We start from the raw sequence: 16,524 nt of genomic DNA on the forward strand, positions 1-16,524 counted from the left end.
AGTTTTGCCCAGTTCATAATCCTTGCTAGCAGTATGAAGAGCAAAGCCACCAATGGACAGCCATTTTATTTTGGAAATAAGTGTGTCAGGCACTCTTTGGCTTTTCCGCGAACACAATTTAACTTCTTTGTGCCAAAAAGCGTCAGCTGGTCCATTTAAACCCAAATAAATGTGCTTTCATTCAGCGCTCAGTGCATCAAACCTTTGCTCTCTCGCTCCTGAAATAGGCACAGTTCACGTTGCCCCATACGGGTCTCTCAGGCGGGCTGAGTCACCTGCGGTGCTGGGAGCCCTCCGGTGCGGTAGCGCCATCTTGTGGCCGTTGTCCACATCGCTCCGCCGCTCATGACGGAAGTAGCCGGTGTGTGGTTGACACGTCACTGAGGTCAAACGGGAGGAAAGATGGCGAGCACCTATGAGAGTTTCAACTTGTAAGTAATATGGAACAATATGTGAACACCACAGCGCTTTATTTTCAGTTTCAAGCTGAATGGGGAGGCGGGGAGTCCCCGGGAGTACTTCATCCGGGCTGGGCTAACGATGACGCCGCTGAACACGCACAGTCTCTCCGCTCAGCTCCGCTCATCGTGTTCCAGTGCTACCTCCGATTACCGGACAAAGTTTTCTGTACAGATGTTCTATTTGAAAACACTTGGATTTGACAGCACGAAACCATCAACACGGTTCCTGTCTCCCCGAGTAAAGCTGGGTCTCAGAGGGCTGAGCTCCGGGCTGTTCGCGGTGCTTCACACCGACACCAACTGCTTCTCGCCGGTTACACTCAAATTAGCTCAGAGAGCTCTTGAGTATTATCTGAGCTCCATGGTGTCTGTCCCCGCATGTCTCCGGCTCATGTTCACACTGCTTGTCATAGTTATTGCTCAAACAGCTTGGTTTCTAGCACCCAGTGGGCAGCTGCTGCTGGTGTAATGTTGTCTCTTGTCTCTGTCGCACCAGGCGCACCACACCAGAGAAGTTTTACATAGAGGCTTGTGACGATGGCTCCGTGGATGTCCTGGCTATTGACAGGGTGTCAACTGAGATGACTCTGACAGGTAAGCACAGGTTGTGTTTGGGGGGGGGGGGGGTGCTCAGGTGGTGCAGCAGTGTCCTCTGATCCCTGGTTTGATGCGCAGGCCAGAAGGAGGGTTGTGTCAGGAAGAGTGTCCAGCATCAAATCAAACATGCAGCTGGTGACCCTTAATGGAAGTAACGAAAAGAGGGAGAAGAAGAGTGTGTTATAGCTTCAGTTATAAATGGATAATTGAAGTGCAATTTTGACCCATCAGTCTCCTTTCCTTTCCTCCTCCTCCAGGGATCCATACTGACAAAGTGGAAACATGTTTTTAGAAATGTTTGAAAATGTATGAAAAATCAAAAATAGAAATCTCTCATTTCCAAAAGTCTTCAGAGCCTTTGCTGTGGCTCCAAACTGTGATCACAGTTTGGAGCCACAGTTTGCTGTGGCTCCAAACTGTGATCAGCTGCTTCCTGATTGCAATAAAAGAGGTACTGATAGGGTGAGGGATGTAAAAGTTTCAGGAGGACGACCATCTCAGCAGCTTTCCATCAGTCAGGCCTTTATGGTGGAGAAGCTCGAGGGAAGACACTCTGAATAAAAGTCATGTGACAGCCTGTTGGAGTTTGACAAACAGCATTTAAAGACTCTGAGAGCACGAGGGACAAGATTCTCTGGTCTGAGGAGACAATCCTGAAAACTCTGAGCACCAGGCCCTGCTCATCACCTGGATGATACCATCCCTTAGAGGGTGGGGACAGGGAGACAAAAACATGTTTTCACTTTGTCATGATGGATTATTGAGTGTTGATGTAGTGTAGTGTAGTGTGGTGGAGCTTGATGGGGGCAAAATGGCAGTTATATCCATTTAAAATGAAACGTACAACAGTATAAAGTGTGCTGAAAGTGACTGAGAACACACTGATCTGATGTAAAGAGACTGCTCCATGCTCAGAGGTTTGGATGGAGCAATAGACACCCTGGAGATGCTTGTGCTCCTCCTAGACTTTCTAAATACAACCAGGCTCCATTAACCTATTTGAAGGTCCAGAGCAAAAAAAATGAGCTGCGGGGCTTCTATGACGTCCCTGTCCTGCACCTCTCTGTGCAAGTGTTTCAGATTCTCACTGATAAAACTCAGTCTTCAGTGCAGTCTTAGTCCACACTGTCACTAACCACTGCTGTGTCCTCAGTGAGGAGGGATATCCCTACAACAGCTGAGACCAGGCCAATATGTGGACTCATGGGGACCATACGGTTGGTGGCAGGTAAGTTCAGTACGTTGTGCAGGATGATTTTGCTCCAGCCAGCCCTGGAAAACATGGCAGCCATCAGCTGTTATAGAGACCTGGGAGGGTCCAGCAGTGTGTTGTGCTGTGTTGTTCATTCTCATTTCCATCCACCTGTTTGTGTCAGGCATGTACCTGGTTGTCATCACTAAGAAGCAGAAGGTGGGAGATTTGCTGGGCCATGCGGTGTGGAAGGCTCTGGACTTCGACATCATTTCCTATAAGAAGACCATACTACACCTGACAGACAACCAGGTAGGATCATATGGTTTTTTTTTTTACTGGTATAACTCACCTTGACTGAGAGAGAACTTAACTGCCACTTAAAGATCTCTTACAGCTTATCTCCCTGCAGACAGCAGGGCCTAAAGTGGCCACGTTGGTCTGTCCAAATCATCCAGAAACTCTGGTTCATCAATCATTGTGTTCCTGGAAGACACTGGATAATGTGGTTCTGATAAGCACATATATGAAGACCAAAGTTAAAATAAACGAATAATGAATAAATGACTTGGTTTTAAATGGAGCACATCTTTCAAGACAATTTGCTCAAAAAGTCAACAGAACTCTAATATCTGTCCCAGAAAGTTGTTTCTCTTTTCTTTATAATTAGAAACAGATTATGGTTCTTTTCAGGATAAAAGATGCAGATAAACAAATGAACTCCAGGCTTTATTTTTGCGGGGTTCATTGATCTGTAGCAGACCTGAGCTAAGACATCTTTAACAGCAGTGCAGCAGGTGCATCTCCATTTTTCCTTCTTTCACACGAGAGTCCAGTGTTTAATAATCCAGAATAACTTTTCCAAATATCTTAGCGGTGAAACAGTTTGTTTTAGCTACAGACCATGAGATGGACAGCAGCTGGAGTCTGAGTGTGAACGCTGGTTCTTGAATGTTGTCAAAGACATTTCTCTTCCAGCTCTGCCTGGATTCTCACTCCCTCTCCCTCTCCCAACGACTCACAGTGTGCCAGATCACAGGCCCGTCATTGTCTGTCACACCTTCAGCTTCTGCTCGTTCACAGGGTCCATGTGTCCAAAGTCAAACTAACCCGTATTTACCCAGATGCAAATGGCTGCTGTGATAAATAGTAAGGAGGTGTGGCTTTGTCTCTGGTTTTAGATGCAAGACAACAAGACTTTCCTGTCCATGATCAACAGTGTGCTTCACACAGACGGCTTCTACTTCGCAACAGACTACGACCTGACCCACACTCTGCAGCGGCTGGCCAACACCAGCCCCGAATTTCAGGAGATGAGCCTTCTGGAGAGGGTGAAGATATACATGTTATATACCTTAAATATAATCCAGTCTTTGTGCGACTCTGTGTTAACATGTGCTAACTGTCCCAATGTTCCAGGCAGATCAGCGTTTTGTGTGGAACGGCCACCTGTTGAGGGAATTCCTTGCCCAGCCAGAGGTAAGACTGAAGTCATGTTCTCTTTCACAGCATTGGATTTGACCTCTCACTGGAGGAATATGTTCCCCTAACTGTTGACCCTGCTATGAAGTTAGGGTCTGGAGCTGTCTGTAGGTTCTGCTGCCTTCACCATAGAAAGAGCAGGTCACAGTAACAGTATTATAGTCTGGCTATTCGGCTTTCATTGCTTTGGCTACACCAAAGGAGCTAGAAGCACCAGGAGCCTGCAGCAAACATCTGACCACTGAAACATTAGTTTCTATTTTGATTTGATGATCAGTGGTGTCCAGATACAAAGAACTGATACCATATAAAACTGTTCACCTGTAAAAGTAAAGAATGCTGTGAGAGTGAGCTGAGGGCTTGCCTGTGTAACCCTGGTTCTCTGAGTATCATGATTGAAATGTCCTTTTGGTCTAAGAGCACAGCCTTTGTGACGAGTATGTGCTTCTGAGGAAATAAGGAGATTGTGAGACATTCTGTTCAGAGAGCCAAGGTTATACACAGGCAACCTAAAGTTTCATTTCAGAGGAAATGTACACAGAATGATAATAAAGCTTTTCATCGTTTAAATCTGCTCTGATCTCACAGTTACACAAGTTCGTGTATCCGGTTGTCCACGGCTGTATCCTTTCCTTTTGTTGTCTGACTGCCACAGTTAAGTCCGGCCCCCTCATTAGATATAAAATGGACAACACCATTTTAGTGAATGAGTGTGAGACCTGTCCGTCTCACCATCTTATCAGAGTGAAGCATTGAAGAAGGTGTCCCCAGTTTATTAGAGATTTTATTGCTTTTAATTTTAGTTTTATGACTTTATGACCTGTTGCATGTGCTTTATACAACATTAAATGTCCTGGACCAGGACAAAACGTGACTATCAGATGTCTATCAGATGTAGGAGAACAGTCTACCTTACAGCCTAAAATGGTACAATAGTATTAAGGCATCAGATGTTTTTGTTTTTATGAGTCTAGCACTGCCTCCTTACTGTTCCATGTTAGCGCCACTGCTTTCTTAACCCATCTGTTGACTAGTCATCACCATGAAGTCCAGCTGTATCAACGGGAAGGTGTTTGAGTGGAGTATTATCTCCAGGAGGAGCTGTTTCAGAGCCGGCGTCCGCTACTACATCCGAGGTAACACCACTGTCCTCTCTCCGCTGACCGCTCATTTCCACTGGGTGTCTTCACTATGTTTTCTCAGCAGACATACTGTGTTTCCAGTGCTGTTCTGTTTTACCAGCATTTTTTTTTTACAAACATTTCTGTCTGCAGGCATCGACTCTGAAGGTCATGCTGCTAACTACGTGGAAACAGAGCAGATAGTGCAGTACAACAGTGCCAAGGCTTCATTTGTTCAGGTGAGTCGTGGCCCTAACAGACGTTATCTCAGAGCACTTTTCATACAGAGCAGGTTTAGACCGTTCTGTGTATAATATTACGTGTCACGTGAATGTTTTCTGGTCTTATCAGACACCAAAACATTTTTTTGGTGTCTGAGTTTGTCTTTAGCTTATATTTGTTTTTATATTCCCCCCAATTTTACATTACGCAAACTCCCCAGCATCACCACACAGTCTACGTTCTTATCGTGCCCCATCGTTCGTATCCACACTGAAATGTGGACGTGCTACATGACTCTGACAGGTGGTTGAAATGGATGTGGTAAACCCACAGCAAATGGTGGCTTGTATAGTGTTGTATATGCTGTGAGGAGGGATGAGTGCCTGATACTTGATGATGATGATGATGATGATGATGATGGCATGTTTATGCATTATGTCCTTTTTCTTCACAGACAAGAGGCTCCATCCCCTTCTACTGGTCCCAAAGGCCCAATCTCAAGTACAAGCCAAAACCACAGATCAGCAAAGCCATCAACCATGTAAGCTGTCCACACGTCCGTCAGAAAAAAAAAACGAGACCCTTGGTGTCTTCGTCGTTTTATTTCTCCTTCATGTCTCATGCAGTTTGTCTCCTCTCTCCATTTATGTCTTTAGTTGGACGGATTCCAGAGACACTTTGACTCACAGATCATTCTCTATGGAAAACAAGTCATTTTGAACTTGGTAAGATGACAATGATGAGACTTATCACATGTTGATTCCATCACATGTGCTTTCAGGTTATCAGTGCTCCAGATAGATATTGATTACACAGTGTTTAATCTATGATAATGACAGATAATGGTTGTTTGAGTTCTTCTTCTTGTCCCTTTTTTTTCACAGATCAACCAAAAGGGCTCCGAAAAGCCACTGGAGCTGGCGTTTGATAAAATGGTGACCAGCCTGGGTAATGGCATGATCAAGTAAGATTATACGGCCTCCGTCCTCTTCCCCTCTCATGTAGCTGGGCTCTTTATGTGCCACATATTTACTCCTCCCTCAGATGTGGTTGAAGTCATTGTGTTTTTGCTTTCCTGCAGGTACATAGCGTTCGACTTCCATAAGGAGTGCAGCCGGATGAGGTGGCACCGCCTGCAGATCTTACTGGACACGGTCACTGAAATGCAGGATGAGTTAGGGTCAGTGTGCTTTTTCTCATTCTGTGTGTGAGTTGGTCTACAGGTACAGTAGGCAGATACATGTATGTACTTTACATCAGAAGTAATGCTGTGGATGTGGATTCAGATATTTCTTGGTGGATGCAGACGGGAAAGTGCTGTTGAACCAGGACGGGACGTTTCGGAGCAACTGCATGGACTGTCTGGACCGTACCAATGTCATCCAGAGCCTGCTGGCCCGGCGGTCGCTGCAGTCACAGCTACGGGTAGGACACCTTTAACCATACGGGAGGTGGCAGTAGTTTCATCAGCACAGTCATGCCATGCCATGTTCATCTCTGTGCTGCTCTCAGTTTGAGTTTGTCTGAATTTATCAGCAGGTCAGCATGGAGAAAGTGTTGCCTTTGCATTAACAGCAAATTAAAACAGGAGCAGATGATGAAGCATAGACATTTTGGAAATAACAGCCTTTGACAAATGAGCCAAAAGGTACATTTTGGATGCGTCTCTCAGCTCAGGTGTGTCTGTTCCTGCAGAGAATGGGAGTCCTGCACACGGGGCAGAAGATTGAGGAGCAGGCAGACTTTGAGAAGATGTATAAGAACGGTGGGCTCTCCCTCACACAGCAGTGGCCTCAGTAGTGTTGTTTGAATGAATCACCTGACATGGCCACATTTAAGGTCGTAGATATTCATATGATCAGTTTTTTTTTCTAATTCTCTTTCTGGTTTGTGTTCTGTCTCCTTCCCTGTCTGTCCACCTGCAGCCTGGGCAGACAATGCTGATGCCTGTGCCAAGCAGTATGCTGGTACTGGTGCCTTGAAGACAGACTTCACTAGGTCAGTTCTCACACAGCTAACACCCAGATAAACACATGCGAAACTATCTGCTGATGACAAAGATGCAGTCTGAGGGTGGAGATGTTGGTCCAGAGCAATGTTTGAACAAATAATGTCAATATTTCTAAAACATGGATGTTCATGCTCCCCAGAAGATGAATGCTTTCTGGTGGCCCTGACCTGTCCTCTAGTTCCACCATCAGGAAAAACAAACACTAATAGAGATTTCATTGCAATCTGCTTTTATGTCAGACATTTATATTTACGATGCCATCTGGTCAGACACTGAGCAATGTATCCTGAAACCTGTAGAGAGATAATCCTCTGGGGAGCAGGAATGTCCTCAGTAAATTGATCGAGTTATTATACTGTATATTAATGTTAGAGGAGAGGTCAGGGGTCACCATGGTTCTGACCAATCCTCTGGGGGCAGCAGAGGTTTTCTGCCTATGGTGCTGACTCACATGTTGATCTTTCAGGACAGGGAAGAGAACTCACTGGGGGCTGCTGATGGACGGCTGGAACTCCATGATCCGATATTACAAAAACAACTTCTCTGATGGTTTTAGACAGGTGGGATGGACTTGTATTTTACAGCCATATGAATATAGTATTAGTATTACGTATGGGGAGCATCTCATCCAGACTGAAGTTGGCAGGGTGAAGTAAACCTGCCACCTCTTGGCTGACAGGCCAGGGCTGCTCCTGACATTTGACATGTCAAAGATGGTAATCAGAAGTATTCATAATTACAGGGCAAAGGAAACAAGTAGCTGTTGAAACAGTCTGAGACAGTTGGTCTGTTTTAATGCAGGACTCCATTGATCTGTTCCTGGGGAACTATGCTGTAGAGGAAGCTGATTGGACGACCCCACTGCGTGACCCCAAAGACTGGAAGTTTCTGACGGTGAGAAATCAGGGTGATAGACTGATGAATTTTCCTTTGTCCGAGTTTAGTCTGACTCTGGTCTGCTTTTCCTTTTCCAGCTGCCCATCATCATGGTGGTAGCATTCTCCATGTGTATCATCTGCCTGCTAATGGCCGGTAAGACAAACTGCAGTTAAACTCCAGTTCACTGACCGTTTCATCCTCACAACATCAGGGTTTTATTTATCTTAAAATGATTTTTTGCATCATCCACTGACCTGGTATGACCTGCTGTCCCCTCTCAGGTGACACGTGGACTGAGACTCTGGCCTATGTTCTGTTCTGGGGAACAGCCAGCGTGGCGACGGGCGGCCTCATCCTCTTTAACGGACGTGACTTTGTAGATGCTCCCAAGTTAGTCCAGAAGGAGAAGCTGGACTGAATGTGTGTGTGTGGAAAGCAGCTAGGCCCCGGCGAGCTCACCGCCTCATCCACTAGCTCTTCATCACTTTACCCCCATCATCAACATCAGCAGGCCTGGAGCCTTTACTAACAGAGGGGGAGGTGGAGGAGGCTGGTGGGCAGCAGGGCCGGCCTCGTGTACGACAACGGTGGAAAGACAGAGACTGGGGGTGCACGGGCCTGCTGCTGTCCACACTGGAGCGATTACCCTGTGGACAGGACTGGTCTGTCCACAGGTTTTATTGGACACAGAACCTTTGGAGTGTGTTCTGACTTGGATGTGATTGTTCCTGCTTTCAGAGGAATGCAGCGGGACCACGATTGTCCTGCTGCATTCTCTTAATGGGTGCATCGGGATCAGATTCAGAACAGCTGCTGTGACGTCACAGCACAGCTGTCAGTGATTTACTGTATGTACTGTTCATTTCTCTTTTGTCTTTTTCTTTTTGCAGATGCCAATATATGTTTATCCATGTACAGTGACTCTGTCCCAAGTGCTGCCTGGTTCAAAGTGTGCAGTTTTAGGTCCAGTAGCGGGTCAGTGAGACAGGTCCGGCCTTCTCTGGCCACAGTTTCAGTTACACAGCCGGTGGACATGTGCGGTTTTGGTTTTGATTTGGGACGGAGAAGGAGAAGTCGTATAATTCCAGAGGATCAACCGCTTGATGAGGATCACCCAAATGCATGATTAGCTTTTGTCTCTGTAAAGGTGGATTTATGCTTCTTTAGCAGTGGGCCTTCTGTAAGAGCCACTCGTACGAACAGATTGACTCACATCTTGACTTGAAATCGTAAAGCCTGAATGAATGAATTTGGAGTTTAGTTAATATACTAAAATAACTTCAAATAAAACACACATATATATAAATAAAACAGACATGATGCAAAATGAATATTCTGATCATCATCATCATCATCATCAGAGCTGTCAGTTTACTGAGACTAATTGTAATGTTCTTGTCAGCTGAAACTGCTCAGTGTGAAATTCTTTTTGCTCTTTTAAGATTTTTTCTGTGAATGAAACTTGTTCTGAAAATGATTTTGCATGAGGCCCAGTGTGTTCCAGATGAACGTGACTGCGACACCTTCATGGAGAAACATAAATCTGCCTTAAAACCTAGACCATGTCATTTTGGGAGGAGGTACAGGTTCAGTCCCCTGCAATCCTCTGAAGGTAACATCTTACTGTGGGAGGGACAGAGGTTGGACAGGAAACTGCGTAGCGTCCTCTGTCGTCCTGGTGCTGTAAGGCTTAGTGGGCATTCGACTGGGACAGAACATGTGGCAGTCTGTAGCTGCTGAGCCGAGCGTCGTTACATTACCTCAGCTGGTTTAAATAGTTGTTGACATGCAGTCTGGTTCTGGAAGGAGAGGCTGACTGAAAACAAACTGTTGTCTTAAAGCTGAATCCATCATGTTTGGCTACTAGTACTTTCAGCAGGTTTAGACACTGAAGTCTCTGCTGTAGAGAAATGTTTTGTGACAATGCATGTGCCATATACGCTTTATTACCTGGTAAATCAACAGGCTTTGTAGCTACACTGAAATGTTGTCGGCGAAATCAAGAGACAAACTGTTGTAGAGTTGATTTCTTCCCTGAGGTGCCATCAGTCCTAAATTTCACTGTCCAGCCCTGAGAAGTTGTTCCCTAAGAATCACTGAGTCAGGACAGTAACACTTCACCTCACATGCCACTGTTAATCTGGGTCAAAATGAAACAATTACTCATGATTTGTCCGTAAAATCTGCTGTTTAAAAGATTTAAACATCAATTAGTCGAGTTTGAGAAATGTGGATCATGATTTCAGATCAATCTGAGAAATCTTTCTTCTGTGCGGTCATTGTGTGTCTGGGTTGTGGTCTTCCACCCTGTCCAGAAAGGTCTTTGAAGACTTCAGGTAAAGAGCACCTGACGCAGATAATCTGAATGATTGGGTGTCTAAAAACTGATGACAGGATTAGTTGTTGACCAGTACAGTCATATCTGTGAACAGGACCAAACCTGATGAGTCTATTACTCTGAATTCCATTAAGTTTCACCTGATTTCACAAGCACTGGTTTTGTATGAATGTATGGAAAGAGTTCAGCCTTGCTGCGCTCAGAGGATTGATTCAGTACAACATAAAAAACTGTTCCCTTTAGAACAGCTAACCTCCATGTTTAGGTCCCACAGTGGTCAAGTCCCTGCAGTTAGACAGCTGTCACGTTGTCATGTGGGTTGTGAGGATCATGGATGGAATCATGTTACAGACATATCTTAGCTGAATATGTGTCAGTTTGCCATATATCAGTCCTGAATATCTCCTGTAGCTTTGTCTGCATGCAGGTGACCTCTGAGGTTAATATACTGAGACACAGGAAGTTAGCAGCTGCACCGCTCAAGGGAAAAGATTTTGACTCTTGGCTCAAACTGGCATGTAAACATAAATCTTCATAAACATCTCACTGATATGTATTTGCCTTTTTACAAATGGCTGCATCATTTTCCTCAAACAGCCAATCACTGTAGTTTTCATCACACAAATGGGAGGAAACAGTGACTTTGTTTGGGACTACTTTCAGTGGTGGATTAATCCACATTTGGTGCTGTAGTGAATATATACAGCGGCAGGGTCGCTGTGTGTGTGTGTAGTCTGAGTTCAAATTTACAGCAGCGTGTGTGTGTGTGTGTGTGTGTTTGTTTGTTTGTGGTGATGATGTGTAACAAGTGTGTTGATTTAAGAGCAGCGATGAGACCGTGGCCTCAGCCGTGACCGTCAGCGACTCGGAAATCAGCACTTTAAAATGCGAGCTTTTCAAATGCAAAACACAACAATGGAGTGTTGAACAAAAACAGGCAGAAGGAGCAGAGGTCGAGAGTCAGTGCTAACCAACAGAAAACGAGGGACGCGTACAGTTTTATATGACCTACCTGAGGATGAGCTGAGGCAGTGGACACAGCATCACGAACACCATAATGTTCAGTTTGTGTTGAGACCACATTGTCCTGGTGTGTGGATACTGAGACGCTCAGACTGTACAGTATCAGTCTGATTCCTCTGAACCTGAATCAGTCTCAGACAGACTGTATGTACATATATGCTCTTTCATTCCAACCCTTCCTCCTCTATTCTTTCATGTCTTTACCCATCAGGCCTGCTGCCTTACCACCCTGTTCACTGAGGGCTTGTTGTCTGACTGTACATAATCACTGCCTGCTGCCCCCTTTAAGCTCCTCTTTACTGTCTGTCTGACCTCTGCTTGAACTGACACTGTAAAAAGCTGTTAAGTAATTCTAGGCGTGTTTTTCTTGTTGCCTGTTTTTGTCACTAAAAAACTCCAGACAGTCAATGACACGCTTTCTGTGCTCAGCTGTAGTAATAAACAGGGCAGATGATTACTCTAGTGTCCTAGTTTTTCTTTCTGCTTTGTTGTCAACATGGTGTGGTGGAGAGTAACACATTACAATTACACAATATTTAAAGCTGCAGTCATTACTTCAGCTTTCTTCTTTGGCCACCTGGGGGCAGTACAATAAGAGGAAAACATAAAAAAAATTTGACTTATTAATGCCTTGTTTGTGTGACTATATCACATCAACAGATGTGTCCACAGCCACAGAAGATCTCATCAGTGAGCTTTACACTTAATAACCACAGGAATACGTATCGGGAATATCGGGAAATCCAGTGCAGTGCTGAAACACACACTGCTTTTGTGAAGGTTTGGAATTAGTAGTAATGCAAAGTGAAGAGGGTTTGTATTAAAAGTATGGCGCTTGTATGGTGCTCTGACATATACATGTACCCAAAAAGTGGAAACTCACAGACAGAACAATTCAATTCAATTCAATTTTATTTATATAGCGCCTTCCACAATCAAAATTGTCTCAAAGCGCTTTACAGAGACCCAGAGCCTGACCCCAGAGCAAGCACTTAAGGCGACAGTGGCAAGGAAAACTCCCTTTTAACAGGAAGAAACCTTGAGCAGAACCTGGCTCAGATGGGGGGACCCTCCTGCCGATGGCCAGGCTGGGTGAAAGGAGGAAAAGGAGGAAGATAGGACCGCTAGGAATGGAGGAGAGGAGGAGAAGGACGTGCAGCAAATAAAACTTGATACAAACAGGGTTGGAAGTGGACAATGTTAGAGGGTCAGCATTTAGATTACAGTTAGTGAACAGTTAGTGGATAATGTGTGCTCAGCTGATTACAGTTATGATAGGAAACAGAGCACAGAGGCAAAAAGCTGTCATGACTGGTAATTATTTACATTACAGTCTGCATAGAATATTAATCCAACGTGTAGCTGCAGCAGAGTGGAACATTAAACATAGTAATGTGTTAGAAATGGATCATAACACCATAAAACGTAGTGACTCAAATGTTTCCACACTATTGAACTGGTACCTTTGTCATGCAGTGTCAATAAAAAAAACTGTTGAGATGCTCAAAGGTAGTATTTATGGCAGCAGTGCCACACAGAAATTTCCGTGTCACATATGTACAACCTGCTGTGAGGAGTCTCGGAGCCTCACATCTCCGTCCACACAATGCTACACTTCAAAGCTGTCCTCCGTCCCACCATCTCAGCTGGAATAATTTCTCTATATCTCTCTACTGTCCTGTCCTTCTCCAACTCCCCTGTACGCCTTGTAAACTTTCTGTTCATGCTTCCTGAAACACTGAGCCGTGTTTACTATTAGAGTCTATTTCGGGATCCTTTTATCAGGCTTTATTAGATTTAAGATGTTAACAATTATTCATCAGATTAGGCACAGTACTGACAGCAGTACTTTGAACAGCCTTGATCATTGATCATTTACAGTAAATGATGGACAAATGTGTTTCTTCCAGTTATTACTTTATTGTATGTTTATTGCTTCCCAGGCTGTTTTTACTCTATCTGTATTTGGTGCTTTATTGGTTATATTGTTTTATGAGTCTCTTGTAATTTCATTTTCTTCTTTGTACTTTGTAACACTGTTTTTAAAAACAAATAAAAAGCTATTATTTGATTCTCATGTAACTGCCCTGCTGAGTTGTGAGGACTGATGATCATATTCAACCTGCCATGTGTCCAACAAGTCTCTAATCTATTTAGGATAACTGCACCATAAATGAAGGGGGATGTGTTGAGGGACACAACTGAAGATGTGTCCTGAGGTTCAGATCCAGCCGGGCAGACTGAAGGGCCTGGGGGAGCTCAGCAAGGGGCCTCACATTCACCATCACCTTTTAAAGAGGTAGGTCCAATCAGTCGAGTGAAGCCCAGTGAGAGGACATCCAACCACAGTCCACAGGGTGCCAGCACCCCAGGCCCCCGAACTCAACCAAAAACAGACCCGCCAACACACATGAACTGGTAATCATACTGGTCATTACTGGCTTGTACTGCTCACCAAATGTTTCACAGTTAATGAGGAGCAACTTCTAAAGAAAATGGTCGTTATTCTTCTCCCAGACACTAATGGACGACTCATCATACAGTGATTCAGATGTACTATCTGTGAGTCTGTTCTCCAGTCTTCTTGTACTCGTGAAGCATTTCTTTCTCTATTTACTTTCTCTACCTCTGGCAATACCATAATGTTTTTCTGGCTTATTTGCTCCGATGGGGATCAGATGATGAGGAAACAACAAGCTTAAAATGCCAGCTCAGATTAGCCTCAGGGAGCAGAAAAGAGACCTGCTGGGGGAGCTGCCACAGGTCAGACCTGTCAAACCTGCAGGACACCAAGGACTTTCAGTCCGTTCCATTAAAAACTTTATCCAAATGTCCCCATAAAAGGACAGTTTTCATGAAGTCTGAGTGTCGTTGTGCAGCAGCAGACAAAAAAAAAAATTAAATCCAAATCAATCAAATAAATAAATAAATAAATAAATAAATAAATAAATAAATAAATAGAAGTAAGGTAAAGTACAGAATGAATGTTGATTGTACTTCCTGTGGCTGTAGAAGCCGAATGAGTCTTGTTTACTGTAGTTTGACAAAACAATCATAACTCAAGGTCCAGTTCCAAACAGCTTTAACTGTGCATCACAGGGTGGAACGGATTTGTCTCAGCCGTCATCACTTGACCTTGTATGACACATCAGTGGGAGGGCAACTTCTGTCGCTTTTCTCAGGGTCAGATGTCAATTTCCTTGATCTTTCTTATGCTGTTCACTGATTTCTGGTGCATGACCTTTGACCTCTTCTCAGTGGATTCTGTGAGTGACTTTGCCATTAATGGTGTAAATGCGCGCACCAAGCATTGGGATTGGTGAATGTATTTACAGGCTCGCACTGTGATTGGATCTCAGCCAGGTTGAAAATGCAATGAGTTCAGTGTGACCAGAAAAACTTCTCTCCACCTCTTCTTGCCACCTTAAGCGTGCCCAGCCGCAAGCAGCTGCAGTAGTCTAATGAACGACACCCATCCATGGCTATGCTTTTCCCTTGGCCCCTCGAGAGTCTTGATTCCCATCCTCCACTCCTTGTACCTGTTGGCTCAGTGTGGACATGACCTGCTTAGGTCATGTGATAACAAATAAACCCTCTCCATGATGCAGACACAGACGACAGGTCCATTCTAAAAATCAACATTTTTCTTTAATAAAAAAAATTGACCATCATCCACTATTCACCATTCAGATAAGACATGGATAGGTAAAGATATGAAGAACAGTTAATTTCTACTGATACTGATGAGACGTTGTTTGTTAATGACACCTTTGATTTGATTTTAATTGACATCAAACTATTTTTTAATGGCAGTTCACGGTCTGTGGTAGTTACTGACATTTCATTTAGCTGACGGCACAAAAAAAAAAGCTAAATTCAGATATTTATAGAGTATTCAAATCATTAAATCACTGGATGGCACACGTCTACAATATGTACAGTTTACATTTCTGAGGGCATATAAAGATAACATTTCAGTATCAAATTTATATTTGGCACAGCAGCTCTACTACTGCTTCATACAGGTGACTGGATGTGCACTGTTTGACTCTCTTTCAGAGGCGATGCCACCACAGACACCAGCATTTACAACAGATAGAAAAGTAGTTTTCAAAAAATACTATTTGCGGAGAAAACTTCTTATTTTCTTAAAGCAAGTGAAAAACAATCAACCTGTGGTGGTGTGATATATTTTGCTGGGAGTTTCCAGCACCACAGAGTCAAGTGTCATTTTATTTTTTTATTTTTTGGCACTAGTGGTGTAAACCGTCCGTTCTCTCATTTCAAAATACTGACGCTCAATTTTAGAAAATTCCTGAAACAGGAGAAACTAAATGCTTCCGAGTGACTGTAGTGCTGGACCCTTCTGTGATCCTCCTGCAGAACTAAAATCCCATTATGGGATTTTGTATTTCTACAAATAAATTTGACTTGGCTTGACCCCACTGATAATGGGGTCAAAAGATATGAAATATTTAAGGCTGAATACAAACTACATGTCTTAAGACATTTCTATGTGTTTAAGGTGAACAAATAAACATACTCAAACACTACATCTCGTAACTCATTGATTAAGCTACATATCTACACACATTCACCATACTATGGCCATTTAGTAAACTTCTACTGTCATATGAAACAATGAATTACAGCTACATTTGCCATAAAGGTTTGACAATTAAACAAACTATATCTACACTAATAAAATGCTCCACAGTGAAACTGTGGAAACTGCTTAACTGAGCCTGAGGAAGGAACCCTCTCTGCTCTGGACAACGTGAAGAGCTTGAATCTCTTTGAGTGAACAGACTGATTGGAAAATGGCTCAGAAGTCTGACATTAATACTGAGAGAAATGATATATGATAATACATTCACCAGAAAATACCTTAATCTTTTGATTGTATTTTTTTTTTTTTTTTAAAGGAGCAGAAATGAAAAACCTGATTTTATGTCCCCCATATCTCCAGTTGTTTTGTGTTTCCTGGAGCAATGTTCACTGTGGTAAAAGTCCTCTGGCAGGGGATAACAGCTCAGAAATGCTTTCCATAACATGAAATTTGGTCGACGTGAGGAAAAAAATGGAAATAAACGCAAATGAGCACTGATCATGTGCCTCTGTCCCTCCATGTAATAGGAGATTTGCAGTATGATGTACTGTTGCTGAGTTCAGTTGGTCCATCTGTCCTCGTCTGATCG

At 43.7% G+C, this 16,524-nt stretch overlaps 1 protein-coding gene across 1 annotated transcript; it reads left to right on the forward strand.

Annotated features, from left to right (window-relative positions):
- The first annotated feature begins 347 nt into the window (after positions 1-347).
- Positions 348-9,442, forward strand: sacm1lb (SAC1 like phosphatidylinositide phosphatase b). Its single transcript, XM_041045024.1, has 20 exons — positions 348-431; positions 958-1,055; positions 2,212-2,286; positions 2,435-2,562; positions 3,432-3,581; positions 3,670-3,729; positions 4,321-4,354; positions 4,767-4,868; positions 5,007-5,092; positions 5,530-5,616; positions 5,732-5,800; positions 5,960-6,039; positions 6,157-6,255; positions 6,362-6,500; positions 6,771-6,840; positions 7,001-7,073; positions 7,553-7,646; positions 7,888-7,980; positions 8,061-8,118; positions 8,247-9,442. The coding sequence occupies exons 1-20, from the start codon at positions 403-405 to the stop codon at positions 8,381-8,383; spliced, it is 1,761 nt and encodes a 586-aa protein (XP_040900958.1). The 5' UTR covers positions 348-402; the 3' UTR covers positions 8,384-9,442.
- The last annotated feature ends 7,082 nt before the right edge of the window (positions 9,443-16,524 follow it).

This window comes from Toxotes jaculatrix, chromosome 8 (genome assembly GCF_017976425.1).
Source record: "Toxotes jaculatrix isolate fToxJac2 chromosome 8, fToxJac2.pri, whole genome shotgun sequence".
Classification (NCBI taxonomy): domain Eukaryota; kingdom Metazoa; phylum Chordata; class Actinopteri; family Toxotidae; genus Toxotes; species Toxotes jaculatrix.